Raw genomic sequence first — 18477 nt, 5'->3', positions numbered from 1 at the left:
TGAGAAGGAAGAAAGAAAAGGCTTATTTATAGGAAGAAGAAATAGCAGGTATGAAACCTCGGAGTGGGCCCTGGCCCTGTAGCTCAGTTAGTTAGGTTGTTGTCCTGATACACCAAGGTTGTGGGTTCGATCCCCAGTCAGGGCACATAAAAGAATCAAACAATGAATGCATAAATAAGTGGAACTCAATCAATCAATCAATCAATTCCTTGGGGTGGGAAAGATCTAGGTGTATTTGAGAAAGGGGCCAAAGGCCTACACAACTAGAGCACAGTGAGACGAGAGGATTGACAGGAGAGGAGGTTTGAAAAATGGGCAGGACCCATTCACCAAGGACTAAGCCTTGAGAGAAGCAGGTTTTGGGGGAAGACACTTTCACCGTTGACATGCTGAATATGAGGTGCCGGAGGGGATCTCCAAAGTAAAGATCCAAAACTATGTCCTAAGAACTAGACACAGTATTGGGATTTGGGAAAATGTTCTGTTGCATCAAAACCACTGAGGAGTGTTCTAAAAATACTGGTTCTCAGGTATTAAAACTACAGATTTCCTGAGTACCACCCTGGGAAATTGTAATTCAAGTAAGTCTTGGTCAAGATCTGGAAATCATTTTTTCAATACTCCCAGGTAATTCTGATCCATTCATTCAAGAAATATTTCCTACATTCCTATCTTGTTTGTGCCAGGACAATTCTAAGTGCTGGGGATACATCTCTGAAGAGGTTACAGAACTCACAGAAAAAAGTGAACAAGTAAACGAAGTTCAGTAGTGACACACGCCACACACACACACACACACACACACACACACACACACAAAAAAAAATGCTGGAAAAATACAGAATAATTATGGGGGCCTACACTAGATAAATCTAACAAGACCTCTCTCTGAGGAAGTCACATTTGAGCCGAAGCTGAGAAATGAGGAGCAGCCGTGTGACCGTGTGGGGGAACAGCATTCCAGGCAGAGGGAACATGCAATGCAAAGGCTTGGTTGAGAACTCAATAGATTAATCTAATTCTCTGGTTTACTCCCACTGGATGAGCCAACCTAAATGGGGTGGAGGGCACAGTGGAGAAGTTACTATTTCATTTGTATGTGTTCACGCAGCGAAGTATGCTCAGCACACACTTTGTACCAGGCGATGTGCCAGGTGGTGACACAAAGATGAGCAAGACTGTCCCCTCTCTCAGGGAGTTGCCAACCAGGGAGGGAGGCAGAGAACTAAATACTGTAAATGTGGTCCCAGGAGAGAAGTGAGGCATCCCAGACAATGAGTTCGTCTTCTGAGACAGCCAAGTGATGATTAATATGTTCAAGGTGAGCAGCTGTTTTTGTGCATAATAAAATTATGTGCACCGTCTCAAAAACTCAGCATATCTGAATTCTGGGTGAAATATTTGTAACTTTGGATATTGCATCTGAGGTACTGTATAATGGCTGTATTTGGGGGAAAGTGTCCTAATGATAGCCAACATTTATTGCGCACTTAGATTTACCTGATTTGATATGAAATCTCATAGTCTTCACAAGGTCCCTATGAAGCAGAGATTCTCATTATTCCACTTTTTTCAGATTAAGAAACTGGAGCTCAGCAAGGCGAGGAGACTTTCCTGAGATCACTCAACTCATGTGACAATGTCCCAGCTCTGTCAGGCTTCAGTCTCAGTTCCGGCCCCAACCCCTTCCAGGAATGGCTTAGCTACTGATGAAACTGCTATCTTCACCCTGGTTCCCAAAGTGGGTCCCCTCCCCTTCTCCCCATCCCAGGTGTCCACCTGGGCTGTTTCCACCAGCCAGATCCACCTGCTCGGCGGTAGCTGGGAAAGGTGAGAGGAGGGTTCCTTGTTTCCACACTTGGGACAAAGTGGAGGGCAGTGTCCACTGCCTGGCTATCCTCAACTCCAGTCTCCAGAGTCCCTGGACAGCATGGAAAGGGCTGGGCCCAACCTGGGCACCTGTTCCCTGCCCACCTGTGGGGAAAATTACTGGGGCTCAATGTTCAAGGTCTGAGTAGAAGGGATTGGGGCAGGGGAGCCTCCGGAACCAGACAGTACATGGCAGGGAAGAGGGAGTAGTCACTGTGTGGCCAACTGGGTGTGGGTGGGTCACCGCTTCTCCTGCTTAATTGCAATCCAATTCGCTGCTTGAAAAAGTGCACCGTTCGCCTACGGCCTGACCCGGGAGCTGGCCAGTTGCAATTTAAAGGGGCTTTGCTTCCTGCTCCCCTGAAACTCCTCTTTATTCCGGACTTCTCACAGGGAGTCTGTTCGTCTTCGGAGAGGCTCTGGGTGTGTCGTCAAGGAGCGTCTTTCCCTGTATCTCGGGCTGGCAGGCTCCCCCACACACCCCCTCCCCCAGCCTCTCTGTCCCCTTCCCTCACTTCCTTGCTCCCTCCCTCCCTCCTGCTTGTGCCTAGACACTTGGCCCGGGTCCCTGAGCCGGGGGAGGCGGGTGCCCGCGCGGAGGACGCAGAAGAGGTGAGGTCACGTCTCCCGTGAGCCTAGCTCCGCTGGCTTTTCAGAGGCTCGCCAGGAGCCGGCGGCCAGAACCCCAGACCTCGCCGACGAGTGCTGCTCTGCCCGCCCGCGCCGCCGCCTCGCTCATGTCTCAGTACGCTTCCAAATCGGACTTCAAGACGGCCTTGGACAGCAGTCCCGAGGCCAACACTGAGGATGACAAGACCGAGGAGGACGTGCCCATGCCCAAGAACTACCTGTGGCTCACCATCGTCTCGTGCTTTTGCCCCGCGTACCCCATCAACATCGTGGCTTTCGTCTTCTCCATCATGGTGAGTGAGACCCCGGCGCGGCCAGGGAGGGGGGCCCGGGCGGCGTTGCGGCCCTCCGGGGGACCCCGCGCGCTCTCCACGGCTCCCTTCCTCACGGCCCCGCGCGCCCTGGAGGTGTTTGCCCCCCGCACCACCTCCTCACCTTCCTCGGGCTCTCGAATTCTCGCCTCCTCTGCCTCCTTGTGGAGCTCAGCCCTGACCAAGCCTCCCCCAGGCCGGCTTTCCACTTCCTTCCGCACCCAGGGTGCACTCCCGCTCCAACCCGGGGAAAAGTTCTGCGGCGGGTTCGGCGGCTTCTCTCCCGGCTCTGACTTTTGTGGGCTCTCGTCGGGCTCTTCCCAACCCGCTTGGCTAAGACCTCAAGTAGCGCACCTGGGCCGGCGACCGCACGCCGCGTCCCCTGCGCGCCGGCGCCCCCGCCCTCCCGCGTGCGGGACCGGCGCTCCCCGCGGAGAGGCCTTTTTCCCTTCGTTGCGCGCCCGGGCGCCGCGTCGGCCACACTCGGAGGGTTCCCAAGCGACTTCCGACGCCCTCTCCTTGACCCTGGACCCCACGCTTTGGTGTGCCCTCTCTGGGGCAACAGTTCTTGCTTCTTCCTTCGCCAGCGCCCTCCCGCGGCGCTCCGGGCCCCCCTCACCCCCCACCCCTCCGTTGCCCATCCTTCCAGCGCGCCCGGTCTCTCTGCAGGTCTTGCTTGGGAGCGCGCTCTCTTCTTAGGACGTCGTAGTTGTCTTGCGCTGCGCACCGGCCCTGTCCCCAAGGCCTGCCGGGCGCCCCTCCACCGCGCTGTCCTGTACCCCGGGCGCTCCCGGGAATGCATGGGGACTCCGCGCTCCGTGCAGCTCCGGCGCCCTTTGCGTGTCGGCCTCCCAAACTGCGCGCCTCTCCCGAGGGCCGACAGCGGGTGCGCTGAGTCCTCCGTTCCGGAGCTCGCCTCCGCGGCCCTCCTCAGCCCTGGTAGGAACTCCCAGGCGAGCCCTAAGGAGGGCGACGAGCGCCGCGAGGTCCTCCTGCCTTACTGACTGGAGCAACTGGCCAGGGGGTGGCGGCGGGGTGAGGTTCCCACCGGCACAGTCCCGGGACAACCCTGGCAGTGAGCTCCCTCCCCCGCTGGCCGACACCTCTGCAGCTGGGCGACGGAACTCCCCAGCCACGGTCAGGGGGAGTCCCCACCCCCACCCTCATTCAAGTCCATCCGCATTTGCCCATGGGTGGCACCATTCGATTCTGGGTACCCACAGAGGCCTCGTGTACGCCCGCAACTTGCCTTTTCCCAAGCCGGGTTTGCAGGCTCTGCAGCAACCTCCAAGCGCAGCTGCTGGACTTCCTGCCGCCGGGTTCAGACCTCAGCTCCGCCACGTGCTAGCTGAGGGATCCTCGGAAACCACGGCCTCTGCCTGTGAAATGGGAATAATCACAGCCATTGTTGAGGGGTTGTATTGAAGTAGTAACTGTAACAACGTTTGAAACAGTGTCCGCCACGGTGCTACTAGATCAAAGGTCACTCCCTGAGGCCTTTGATCTCTGTTTAAAATCTAGCCCCCAAAGCTCTCAGCGCCCTTCCCTGCTGCTTTTTGCCCAAAGCACTTCATCCATCCGATAGATGATTTTCCTTACTACTATGCTTGCTGTCTGTGTCTCCCTCATGAGGGCAGGGATATTTGTTGTTTGTTGCTGTTTCATCACCTAGAATAGATTTTGGCAGGTGGTAGATGCTCAACAAGTATGAAAGGAATGCATGTTTGAATGAATGAATGAATGAATGAATGAATGGTGTTAATGGACCACAATGCCTGCTTTACCCCATACCAGAGCCCTGAAGCCACCTTATTAGGTTCCTTAGAACCCCAGCCAGTTTCCTTCCTTCCTTCCTCTCCCAGGATATCAGGTCTTGGGGGAGGAGGGGAGGGGCAGTTGCAGCAACGCGGGGGAGAATACAGCTGCCAAATTCTCCAGACAGCAGTCGGCTCTCTGGCTGCTGCTGGTGCCCACACACTATCCTGGTTTATTAATGAATCAGCAGCCAATCTGCTTCTTTCCCAGTGCCCCACCCCCCTCCGAGATGAGCTAACACCACACTCCAGCCGGTGGTGACAGGTTGAATGCTAATGATGTCACTTGGTGTGTCCTGGGGGACAAGATGTGTGCATGCTTTGAATAGAAACCTTTTTTTCTGACACCTTCACCCCCACCCCACCCCAAGCCTTTTAAAAATAGTTTTACTGCAAGAGACCATTCTACTGCCAGAACACAGACCCTGGAGTCGGAAAGCTGACCCTGAGCAAGTTCCGTGCCTTCTCAAAGCCTTGGTTTCCTCATCTAGAAAGTGGGACTGTTTTTAAGCTGAGCAAACCTGTGTAAGGATGAATCGAAATAAAGCTCCCCTGCCCCCTGCAACAACTGTCAGACAGATGGACAGATGGTGGAGCCTGGAAACATCATATGTCACATATGAAAATAAACAGAACATGAAGGAAGTAAAACCCAAATTCTAAAAAGAGTTTCCTACACCCTCCTCATTGCACCCCCTCTAAGGTACTAGAAGTGTCTTCCCACTGAAATAGTGCAGATCTGGGCTAGGCACGTTTCCTGATAGAGACTTCCAAGTCCAAAGAAGCAAGAGGAAGAGGAAGGCTGTGCAGGAGGAAGGTGGCTGACCCACTCCGCCAGGTATGTACTTTCCTTAGGGGGTCTTGTGATGTTAAATCCCGGCCCTTTTCAAAGCTCCACCACCTGTAATTTGTGATAAATTCAGGCAAGCCATTGCCCTTGGAGGCATTTGGAAATCTGAGGGAGCAAGTGTGGTGTCCCATTGAGTTGGGGCACTCCTGCTGGCATTTGCTTTAAATGACCAGGAGTTCTAATGTCCTGCAATGCTGGAGAATGTCCTCCCAATGAAGAATTGCCCGACCCCAAACATCAATAGCACCCAATATCAATAAATACTATACAGTAATGCAAATTGATAGAAACATAGACGTATGGAAAATATCGACAAGCCTCAAAATAGCTAGTTCTCAGAACTGTAAAAAGAACCAACAATCTCAAAACAATATCTGTATTAAACCAAGCCTGCAAAGCCGTCTATAAAAGGACTAAGTTGGAGTAGGGGCTGGGGAATAATAAAACTATTATTATTATTATTATTGTAACTCAGCTAGAACTCAGTAAGTATTGATAATGATGGTGATGATGGGTCCGGCTGATGTGGCTCAGTGGGTGAGCATCTATCTATGAACCAGGAGGTCACTGATTCCTGGTCAAGGGCACATGCCCAGGTTGCAGGCTCAATCCCCAGTAGGGGGCGTGCAGGAAGCACCCAATCGATAATTATCTCTCATCATTGATGTTTCTCTGTCCCTCTCCCTTTCTCTCTTTGAAATCAATAAAAACTTATTTTTTTTTTAAATGACTGCCATTAAAAAAAAAAAACTACATTGGAAAATATATATCTGAGAAGTGTTCTTCACGCTGTGGGTAGATCTTTCCACCAGCCCTGTCCTGGGGGTTGGGAGGGGGCATACAATGTGCATCATAGCTTTTCACATTGGAATGTTGGTGAGTGGAGCATTGCCAGTGGCAGGAACATGAAAGTCTTTGCTTCTCCATGTATCAAACATCTGTTTGTTGAAAGTGTACTTAACCGGTCATCAATTTCAGGGACATATATCGCCAGAATTTTCCCCCAGACTGGGCCACTGCTAGCCCATGCGTGTGAACTTGAAAGTGGCACCCCCTTCTCCACGCAGATGCAGCCTGTACCAGGGCACACAGATTGGGAAGCAGAGCCCGGGATGGTTGTCAGGCCTCATTCATATGCTCCCAGGTTATCTGGGTGCATTCCTGGTTATCTCTGTTTATCCCAAGTGAAAAGAGACTCATCATTTCTATTTGGCGTTTGACCCTGGAGAAAGAATGTTTGTTCATACAACACATGTTTACTGAGCACCTATTATGTGCCGGGCTCTATACTCCTTTACCTCTCTCAAGGGGTAAATAGGATCAGCAAGGTCTCTGCCCTCGGGATCTGGAAGAAGGAAGGTTCCAGGCAAGTTGCAGAGTGTTGGAAAATTTAGCTTCCATTCACCATCCATTGCTTTTGTAGCTGGAATTTGCTACCTGACTCAAGAGACTGGAGTTGGGTCCATTCTTGATGCCATCTTTTGATATAATCATTTGCATAGTTGAACCAACTTGCTTACCCTAAGTCTGGATACAAATAGCCAAGGACTTTTGATTGGGTAATTTATAAGACTTCTCTCATCAGAATGTCTTCTTCCTTACACCTACAGAGCCTGTCTAAAGACCAACCATTGAAGTTTAAAGCTTTTCTGTTTTTTGCTATGTTTGTGATTTCATGCAACTAGTCTTTCTGAGGCTTGATTTTTCAACCCTGTAAAGTGAGGGCTGTGATGGTACCTACTCAGGTGCTGTTGTGGACCTTAAATGGTAAAAGTTAAATGTTTTCATTGCCTAGAACACAGCTAGAACTCAGCAAGTATTGATAATGATGGTGATGATGGGGGAGGAAGAGGAGAGGAGTATATTTTAGGGATGTTTTCCAATAGCAGTTTTTGTTTTTATTGAGACTTACAAAATCAGTAACCAATAAACATGTCACCGTTCTAAATAACTTGCAGCCTAAAGGTAAATATGAATGCTAAACTGAAACACCTACAGTAAACAAAGAAGACTTTTGGTGAAGGATGGAGTATTGAACACATCTGTTTTCTCCACTCCTTTCTGAAACCACTTTAAATGATAGTAAGAGAATTTAAAAGGGTGCAAACACCCAAGGACAAATTAGGAGAACAAGAAAAGGGATGAGAGGGGTGAAAAAAAAGTTAGAAGATGGAAAATGGCTAGTTGAGTCTTGGCTAACTTTACAGAGTAAATAACACTGAAATCTAAATCCTGCAGAAGAAGGAGCGAATGGGAGGAGGGGAGACAATTTGCCCTGCAAAACTCTAGGAAGGCTCAGAAATTGGAGGTACTAACTGGAGGTATCACCTTTGAAGGTAGGCATAGAGGGTAGGGCTGAATAGAGAAGGAATCTTAGAAACTGTTTAAAAAGCTATCAGCGATCGTCTACCACTCCATGCATGGCACCTGCTTCCTCGACAACCCCGATAGAAGAGGGGAGACCTGCACTCTGGGGAGATTAATCAGAATGCCTGCAGACACCAGGCACAGCAGAGAGTAACGTCAAGGGGCTGTGCTGCCAGCGGGGTTAATGGGAAGTCTGCGTATTGAACAAGGAAGCTCTACCCCTGCTCCTACTTGACACCCTTACCCTGGCATCCAGGTGGGAGACTGGAGAATTTCTCTCCAAGGATGTTACCATCCAAAAGAAAAAACCTACAGATACAAACATTTAGGAGTTCTCCAGAGAAGTGATGGCGTCCCCACCCAGTCACCCCAGGATGACCACCCATTGACAAGCCTCATCCTCAAGTTTTGCAGTCCAGCTGGTGTGGCCCAGTGGTTGAGCCTCAGCTTATGAACCAGGAGGTTATGGTTGGATTCCCAGTCAGGGCACATGCTCGGGTTGCAGGCTCAATCCCCAGTAGGGGGCATGCAGGAGGCAGCCAATCAATGATTCTCTTTCATCATTGATGTTTTTGTCTCTCTCTCTCTCCCTCTCCCTCTCTGAAATCAATAAAAATATCCTTTTTTTATTGTTTAAAGTATCACAAATAGTACATATGTCTCCTTTTTTCCCCCCATTGACCTTTTCCCAGACTCTCCTACCCTCCGGCACATGCCCTCACCAACCCCTCTTCCCCCAGTGTCTTGCGTCCATTGGTTATGCTTATTTGCATGCATACAAGTCCTTTGGTTGATCTCTTACCCCCCCTCCCCCTGCTCCCCAGCCTTCCCGCTATAATTTAAAAGAAGTTTTCCAACATCTCATTTTCAAATATGAAGAGGCTGTCAAAGATTAGCATACATTTGTGAAGTTCTTCTAAATTCAGAGACCTGTGGTTTACAAATGAAATGAAGTGTAAGGAAATTAATAATGCGAGAAGAAGAAAATGGCAAGCATAGATGATTAGCATCCTTTGAGAAATAAGAAACCGTGTGTGTTACAAAACAAGAACAAGTTGGAAAAAATAAAACTATTGGAAAAGCAACACAGAGTTCTTGGGAATTAAAAATATGAGGGTAGAGATAAAGAAAGAAAGGAGAAGTGGCAAGTTGAGGGACCCTCAAGGAAATAATACAAATGTTTGATGAGTGGCTACAGAGCCCTAAGCTGGCTCCTACTTCTCTGAGAATTTCCCCTTTCCCACCTGTGTTCTGCATTTCTGATAAACTTTTTTTGGAAAATACCCAGCAGACCCAGGCTCATGCCAGGGTCACTGAGAGGTTGACCAAAGTTTAGTTCCCAAGGGCAATTTTCCTGGCTAATCCTCACACAGCACACCAATGGCTCCACGTGTGGAAATTGGTGCTATTCTCAATTGGCTAGTCCAGGGCATGAATATTTTACAATTAAAAGCCATTCACCCAGAAGTGGGATGCCTTCCGAGTCTGCACCTGAACATAGCGGAAAACCTCCAGTTCTTCAAGTTCAGGAATGAAGCCAGACCTTCCAAAAGAGTGCTTCTCACACAACTGTTTCTGCCTGATGTTAACAAGTTTTAACAAAAGGGGGACAGAAAACGGGGATGAAACTGGGAAGTCAAATGCAAGTTGAGTAAAAGCGAACTGTCTGCTTTCCTGTGGGGTTTCTCAGAGCCTTTGGTCAACCACTCACCTTGGAACAGTACACTTGGGGCATTTACCAAGCATGCTGCCCAGGGTCCTTTGACCTAACCCAGTGGTCAGCAAACTCATTAGTCAACAGAGCCAAATATCAACAGTACAACGATTGAAATTTCTTTTGAGAGCCAAATTTTTTAAACTTAAACATCTTCTAATGCCACTTCTTCAAAATAAACTTGCCCAGGCCGTGGTATTTTGTGAAAAAGCCACACTGAAGGGGCCAAAGAGCTGCATGTGGCTCGCGAGCCGCAGTTTGCCGACCACGGACCTAAGGCAAATGTGCCAAAGAACACACTTGGGGAAATACTGTTCTTAATGACTCCTTGGTCCTCACTTTTAATGAGCTGAGTTTTTGTTGACATGGGGATATTGTGGGGTGTTTCATCCTAACACTCTTGCCTTGGAGACCCCTCTCTCCCTTTTCTTCCAGCATAGGTGTTTTTAATAGGTCCCTCTCGCCATATTTTGCTGTTATTCCTCCCTCATTCTCTTTTACCTATAGGTGAAATCCAGGAATTTGTCTTTCTGTTTCCTTTACCCTTTTTATCATATCACCTATTTCCCAAAGGGAAGGAGACCTTCTGTACTTAGCACCCTCTACTGATGACTTCATTTGTTCATTGTTCTGGACCAGTGGTCGGCAAACTCATTAGTCAACAGAGCCAAATATCAACAGTACAACGATTGAAATTTCTTTTGAGAGCCAAATTTTTTAAACTTAAACTTCTTCTAATGCCACTTCTTCAAAATAGACTCGCCCAGGCCGTGGTATTTTGTGGAAGAGCCACACTCAAGGGGCCAAAGAGCCGCATGTGGCTCGCGAGCCGCAGTTTGCCAACCACGGTTCTGGACAATTCTGATAGTATGGCATTGCCAGTAGTAGTAGTAGTAGTAGTAGCAGTAGTAGTAGTAGTATTGCATTTGCCTATGCCTTTACTTCTCAAAGCATTTTCACACAATTTCACTTGTTCCTCGCAAAACCCCAGCAAGAAAGCTGTTCTCCCATTTATTCATGAAAAAAGGTGGCACTCGGGGACAGAATCAAACACGACAGTCCCACCATGGAGTTTACAGACCACCCTCCAGGGGCACTGCCATCAGCCCACTATGCCTTGCCTTTGATAGGAATGCAGCCGTGATGCTCGGAAAGCACTCTTCTGTAGTAGACCTGCCCCATCAATATAAGAAGCCTCGCATAGTACTCTCAAGCAAGCCTGGCAGAATTCCTCTCTGGCTTTTTGGCTTTAGTGATAGGCCACAGGACAATTTTTACTTTGTCCTTGAAGATACTTATGGAGAAAAACAGCCCAGAAGCCCAAGAAGGAGAGAGACAAGCATGAATGAATGAAAGGTGATGACGAGGAAAATGCACCTCGTGATGTGCAAGCCCAGGCTGCGAATTCCCAGCACTACCTTCGGCACAGAAATCAGGAGCAAGCAAAATCTAAACAAGGAATGCCTAAGTCATCTGCAAGCTCAGTTGTTACTACCAAATATTTACTAAGTGCCCACATCCATCAAGCTATTTTGAGGAAGCCTGCTATCTAGGAGTTTGGGAAGTAAGACAATATTGATCTATATAAAGAGATTCCTTACAGCTGGACTGTGTTCAGGCACTGATGGGCGCCCACACAGGTGTGTGAGAGTGTGTGTGTGTGTGTGTGTGTGTGTGTGTGTGTGTGTGTGTGTGTGTGAAAGGGAGAGAACTAGAGGCAGAAACAGGCAGAGAGAGGGACACACACACACACACTGAGAAAGAGAGAAAGGGATGTACCAGAGATAAAGGGATGATAAAGATGAAGATGACTTTGAAAGAGAGAAGAGATGTTTTGAGGGAAAGGGAACACATGCTAAAATTAGGATTTCAGTTTTGACAACTCAATAGATCAAAATATTGACAATAGCAAACAAAAATGTAAACTACCAGAAATAAACATGCAAGATCTATACAGAGAAAGCTTCACCAAGAGATTAAAAATTTGTTTAAATTAACTAAATGGAAAGACATAACATTACATATCCGATGCTTACCCAGCATTAATTATGAAGTGAATTATAAAATGAGTTAACAAACATGAAGCATGGTACCCAGCACAAAATAACTGCTTAATTAATATTTGTTGTTCTTGTGGTTTAAATGTAAAAAATTAGAGATGAATATAAAACATTGATGCCAACACAACATTGATTTTCTCATCTGTAAGATGAAAACAGTATCACCTACTTCCAGGGGATTGTCATGTCATTCAATGGGGTAAAATATGGAAAGTACTTGATAAAACTTGGCTATTATAATTTCAAATTTTATTATAACTTTTTAGTATTTTCAAATTTTTCTATAATAAATGATTAATCTCATTTCTATCAGAAATAAAGATTTTTTTCCAAAGATGATAAAAAGGGAAAAAAATCTTCAGAAAGAAGGAAGGGGTTAGTAAATAAGTGAATTTTTCTCCATCTTAAAGGGTAATTCTTACTCTAACTCATGTTCTTATTGAGCTGAAATGCTCAGCTCTATAGTTAAAACAAATGCTGTTTTACTCTGATGTTTTATTCTAGTCCCGAAAATCTTTAAGGATAGAGAAATTGCAGCTTAGTACTGTTCCTGCCACAAAGTAAATGCTTGGAAAATGCCACTTTACCCACTTTTACTGGGTTTTTAACCTAAGCAGAAGCTTACCTCCACTAATATAAGTCCACTTTCTTTAAATTAATATACAACTGACATGTAATTTTGTATGTTTTTAAGGCATACAACGTGTTGATTTTATACATATGTATTGCAATACCTTTGCCATTGTCTCGTTAGCTAACACCTCTCTCATGTCACATGAGAATAATTTTGTGTTGGGAATAATTAAGATCTAGTCTGTCAGATCTTTGATGTTTAGAAGTCTGAGGTTTAGACTGCAGCACTGTTGACTATAGTCACTGTGCTGGATGTTTGGTCTCCAGGATATTTATCTACTAGGTGCAAGTCTGTATCCATAGCATCTCCCCAATTCTTCTATTCCCCAGCCCCAGGTAAGCAGCACTCTATTCTGTTTTTACAAATTTGACTTTTTAGATGTCACCTATAAGTGATATCATACAGAATTTGTCGTTTTCTGTCTGACTTACCTTACTTAGCATAATGTCCTCAAGGTCCATCCATGTTGATACACATGGCAGGATTTCCTCCTTTCTCATGGCTGAATAATATTCCGTGTGTGTGTGTGTGTGTGTGTGTGTGTGTGTGTGTGTGTGTGTGACAACTTCTTTATCCATTCATCCACTGTTGCTTCCATATCTTGGCTATTATTAGTGATAAACATGAGGGTGCATATGTCTCTTCAAGATCTGTTTTCATTTCCTTTGGCTATATACCCAGAAATGGAATTGCTCGATTATGTGGTAATACTATTTTTTATTTTTTAAGGAACCTCCATACTGTTTTCCATAGTTAAGCCCACTCTTTTGTTCTGTCTCTCAGCCCCATAGAGGGCACCTGAGGCTCCTGAGTTAAGTTCTTCATGCTTTTGAAGGACATGTGGCTCATAATATTTTCCCTTGAGCCACACTATCTCCTCGGTGAGTATCCACCAACAGACAGACACTGGAGAGAACATCTCCATCACTTCAAACACCCCGTGAGCCACCCAAAAATCACATATGTGTTGTATTGTGGCAAATTCCAAGGCCCATTTTCAATGAGAAGGGAAATGGAAGAGGCAGGGAGTGAAGCAAGTAGACATCAGTTTGCAAGACCAATGACAGAGAAAGCTTGAGTCACCAGCCTTCTCTTCCACATATGGCCACCCTGCCTCCTGCCGCCATTGGATGGCAGTTACTCTGAAGTTCAAAGAGAAAAGCTAGGAGCAGGGATTCCGATTAGGGAGGAGAGCTTTAAGCCAACACAAAGAAACAGCACCTGGGAAACATTTTGCCGCCGTTTCTCAAGGGCAGAAAATGGAGGAAGGGTTCTCCCACATTCATTCACTCAACCATTTCTGAGCACTTGCTATGTGCCAGGCACTATGGTGATCCTGTAGATAAATGCCAGCTTTACACAGCTGACATTTGGGGCACCTGTGAGCTAATTGGTTCCCAGTTAGAAGCAGCCTGCCTGTGGGTCAATGGGTGAACCACTCTTCTCCCCCTCAAGAATCCTGAACCTGGGAGAAACCAAGATGGCGACATAGGTAAACACTTAAACTGCTGCCTTGCACAACAATTTCAAAACTACAACTAGAAGACAAAACGAACATCATCCAGAACCACAGGAAAGCTGGCTGAGTGGAAATTCTACAACTAGAAGGAAAGAGGAAAGCACACGGAGAATCAGAGGAGCTACAAAAGGCTGAGGTACGGAGACGCGCGCGGGTAGCTGAGTGCCTGGCTGGCTTTCTCTAGCAGGAAGGAGACAAAAGCTCCCGACTGCGCTGAACCCCAGTTCTGACTTCACTGAACCCCAGTTCCGGGCGAGACCCTGGGGACCCAGGCTTATACGGGGGAATCTGGACTGTCAGGCAGAAACTCAGGGGAGCCGCAAAAGGCAGAGGTCTGGAGGAGCGCGTGCGAGTGCGCAAAGAGAGGACTGCTGACTGTGCCGCTGGCTTTCTCTAGCGGGTGGGAACGGAAGCTCCCCACTGCGCTGAACTCCAGTTCCAGGCGAGAATCTGGGAATCCAGATTCATTGTGGGAGAAACTGGACTGTCTGGCAGCGGGAGAAACTCGAGGGCGGCTTAGTCTTAGAGGTTCTTGCAGCGATTACCGAGGGACACTGAGACCCAGGGGCCTCATAGGGCAGGGCTGACGAGAAGCCCGGACTGTCTGCTCAGCCCTGAGACTCCGCCCCGTCCAAGCTAAGCACAGAGGCTTTTGCAATTTTGCAAGTCTTGTCTCATAAGAGTGTCTCCAGCACAGAAGTTCTCCCGGCGTAGTCACAGCTGATCCTCACAGCCAACTGGCCTGGAATTCAATCCCTCCCAGTGATACCAACAACAATCAAGACTTAACTACAACAAGGCTGTATACACAGTCCACAAAGGGGTGCACCAAGAGTGTCCACCTCAGGTAACTGGGGAGGCCGAGCCACTGGGCCAGATAGGACACCTAGCACACAAAGCTACCCTACCAACTCAGGGAAGCAGCAAAAATGCGGAGACAAAGAAACAGATCACAAATGAAAGAAATGGAGGAAAACAAACGACTGGATATAGAGTTCAAAACCATGCTTATAAGGTTTTTCAAGAATTTCCTAGAAAAGGCTGATAAATTTAGCGAGACCCTCGAGGATATGAAAAAGGACCAACTAGAAATTAAACATACACTGACTGAAATAAAAAATATTATACAGAGACCCAACAGCAAACTAGAGGAACGCAAGAATCAAGTCAAAGATTTGAAATACAAAGAAGCAAAAAACACTCAACCGGAAAAGAAAAAAGAAAAAAGAATCCAAAAATTTGAAGATAGTGTAAGAAGCCTCTGGGACAACTTCAAGCGTACCAACATCAGAATTATGGGGGTGCCAGAAGAAGAGAGAGAGCAAGATACTGAAAACCTATTTGAAGAAATAATGACTGAAAACTTCCCCCACCTGGTGAAAGAAATAGACTTACAAGTCCAGGAAGTGCAGAGAACCCCAAACAAAAGGAATCCAAAGAGGACCACACCATGACACATCATAATTAAAATGCCAAGAGCAAAAGACAAAGAGAGAATATTAAAAGCAGCAAGAGAAAAACAAATAATTACCTACAAGGGAGCACCCATACGATTGTCAACTGATTTCTCAACAGAAGCAGGCCAGATGGGAGTGGCAAGAAATATTCAAAGTGATGAATAGCAAGAACCTACAACCAAGATTACTCTACCCAGCAAAGCTATCATTCAGAATTGAAGGTCAGATAAAGAGCTTCACAGATAAGAAAAAGCTAAAGGAGTTCATCACCACCAAACCAGTATTATATGAAATGCTGAAAGGTATTCTTTAAGAAGAGGAAGAAGAAGAAAAAGGTAAAGATAAAAATTATGAACAACAAATACATATCTATCAACAAGTGAATCTAAAAATCAAGTGAATTAAAAACCTGATGAACAGAATAAACTGGTGAATATAATAGAATCAGGGGCATAGAAAGGGAGTAGACTGACAATACCCAGGGGGAAAGGGGTGTGGGAAGAGATTGGACAAAAATCGTACACCTATGGATGAGGACAGTGGGGGGGAGGTAAGGGCAGAGGGTGGGGTGGGAACGGGGTGGAGGGGAGTTATGGGGGGGAAAAGAGGAACAATTGTAATAATCTGAACAATAAAGATTTATTAAATTTAAAAAAGAAAAGAATCCTGAACCCAATAAGAAATGAGACACAGGGAACCAACAAATGCACTCTTTGGGGAGTGTGGCTTCAGATCTATAGCCAAAGGGTTCATTCTCTCCCGAAACTAGGCAGACTTGACCACACTTCCATGGGCAACACAGGTCAACCACAGCCTTCCCCTGCTTGTCAAACGAGGCTGGTCCCAGCTCCCTGCGAACTTATGTATGAATGGAGGAAGACACACCAGACACAGGCCAGCACGTAAGTAAGATCCTTTCAGAGAGTGATGAGCACATGAAAAGAATAAACAGGCACGTATTAGAGAGGCCTGGTGGGGGCAGGTAGTGAAGAGATCCTACTTTAGAAACCTGATTGGCAAAGGATGACGCCAGCCATCAGAAGACTGGAGCAAAGCCGGGACGTGCAAAGGCCCTGAGGTGGAATAAGCTTGCTGTGTTCTAGAGCCATATGCTATGACATCTATGTCATCTACTTAAAATGAATTTAATTGCCCAGGAAGGAATCCCAGAATAGTCCACAAACTAGAGATCTAGGGCTGTTACCCAGTGGAGTGTCACATAAGAGCTCTTAACAGACCATTACTTTTGCCCTGGTCTCAAGCCAACCTGCTACCATATTTAGCACAGCTCCTTGGTTTACTTTTACTTCAACCCTCATTCCAAACTAGAACAATTACTCCAAGCTAATGTGGTCACTGAAGAGGCAGGATCTATTTTTGTCTTCGTCCCAGTTTCCCTGGGCATGAATGACCTGTGAGTGTACACGGGGCTTATGTTAATAAACAATAGCCCAGGTTTCACTGGTTCTCATCCCTCCCTGCTAAGGCAACTCCTGGCACAATTCCTTTCTGTATTTCTAGGAGGTATTTCTCACATGCTCACACAAAAGTCTCATCTGCTAACCTCAGCACCGCAGGGCCTGGCTGCTGCTTCCAGTGGGCACTGAGGTATCCCAGGCAGCCCCACCATCGCCTCTTGCTTAGACCCCACCGACTTCTTTGGGCTCGACCACTGGCCCACTGGGGCCCTCAAGGTGCAAAAGCTCTGTCGCTGGGTCTTGCTTCCCTTCCCTTCCCTTCCCTTCCCTTCCCTTCCCTTCCCTTCCCTTCCCTTCCCTTCCCTTCCCTTCCCTTCCCTCTCTCTCTCTCTCTCTCTCTCTCTCTCCCCTTTCCTCTCTCCCTCCCTCCTACATTTCAGTTACATTGGGTTTTGCGTGCCTTCAACTAAAAAAAACTCTTTCCCACATCTAGACCTTCACACCTGCTGTTCTCTCTGCCAGGCATCTTCTTCTCCCTGTTTTGTGCAGGCCTGCTCCTTCTCAAGTCTTCAGGTCTCAGCCTGCCTGCCCCCACCTCAGCCAGAGCTCCCTCACTACACCCCATTCTTCTTGCCTTGATAATATTCTGTCTTTGTCTTGTTTATTTGCATGTTTGTTTGTTTTCCATCTTCACCAGAATATAAGCTCCATGAGGGCAGGCAGCATTGCCTGGCAGAGAACTGGTGTTCAATAAATAGTTTTTGAAGGAATGAAGGAATGAATGGCTGTCCAGGACAGTAGTTCTCAGTTCTTCTCAACCTGGGATCAGATTAAAAAAATGCTGATGCTGGAGTCCCATCCCCAGAGATCCTGGTCCAATTGGTTTGGGTGGGGCTGGGCACAAGAATGATTTTAAGCTCCTCAGGTCATTCTAAGGTTCAGCCAGGGTTGGAAGCCACCGACACAGGGCAGTATGAAAGGTATGACTTTGAGAATTTCATCTCAGGTCTGCGCCTGGAAGCCCCACCCCACAGGCAGCACTTCCGTATGCGGCACCACGTGGGATGCGGCAAGAGGGAAAGGACGAAGCACTTTCCATCGTTCCTGGCGTGGACAGTGGAACAGCTTGACCACTTGGTGTAAAGTGTTGCAAATTCCCAGTTTGTCATTCCTACTGGTGTTCATCCCCAGTTGATGAGAATGAATGGGGTGGCGCTGGGTCACTCCTTCTTGGCCATGTGGGTGCCGGGAGCGGCCTGGCCCTTCCAGGATCCTGGCTGCAGGGCCTCACGACCCAGTCCTGCTGCTCGGCGCTGTAGCCTTCCTGTGCCTGGCGTAGAAACAGGCCTCCTCGTTTCTGGCGTAGAAACAGGCTGCCTCGTTTCTGGCTCCTGGCCAACTTGCCTTCAGTGGGTATTTCAGCTTCGTGTGCCCGTCCAGGGAAGGGGTGCACAAATGACATGCTTGAGATAGCCAGGAGCGGTGGCTATGACATCGCTGGTATTTACTACAGGAGAAAGAAACTTGCCCGCTTTCCTGTCTGGATGTGGCCTTTGCTGGCTCGAGGCAATTGACCAAGCCCTGGGTTTTGCAATTACGATTATATTTTTCCAGTGTAAGCCCAGGCCCAGAGAAAAGGGAAAAGACACCGCTGGGGACTCCTGAGTGCCTTGTGAAATGTGTGGTGAGAGCCCATTTGTCCTCACTCTGAGAAAGGGTCACCTGCCTCCCAGAGGGGAATGAAAACTGGAAGGAAGCTGAAGTCCTTCTTTTAACATACTTTGCACAGTGAACAGGGACAGGAACTTGCCATTTAGCACCTTGAAATGAGGGC

The 18477-nt window shown here is 47.4% G+C and overlaps 1 protein-coding gene across 1 annotated transcript in view; it reads left to right on the top strand.

Moving 5' to 3' along the window:
- Nucleotides 1-2606: 2606 nt before the first annotated feature.
- TMEM233 (transmembrane protein 233) overlaps nucleotides 2607-18477 on the top strand; it is a gene marked incomplete at its 5' end in the record, with an annotated part of 32282 nt that continues 16411 nt past the window's right edge. The window contains one exon of the mRNA XM_079762864.1: nucleotides 2607-2792. Coding sequence (XP_079618990.1) covers nucleotides 2607-2792 — 186 coding nt within the window. The remainder of the gene's footprint in view (nucleotides 2793-18477) is intronic.

The sequence above is a fragment of the Cnephaeus nilssonii genome, assembly GCF_951640355.1.
Source record: "Cnephaeus nilssonii genome assembly, chromosome: 22".
NCBI lineage: Eukaryota > Metazoa > Chordata > Mammalia > Chiroptera > Vespertilionidae > Cnephaeus > Cnephaeus nilssonii.
Note: the sequence above shows the minus strand (reverse complement) of the source record. Positions and strands in the feature narration are given on the sequence as shown.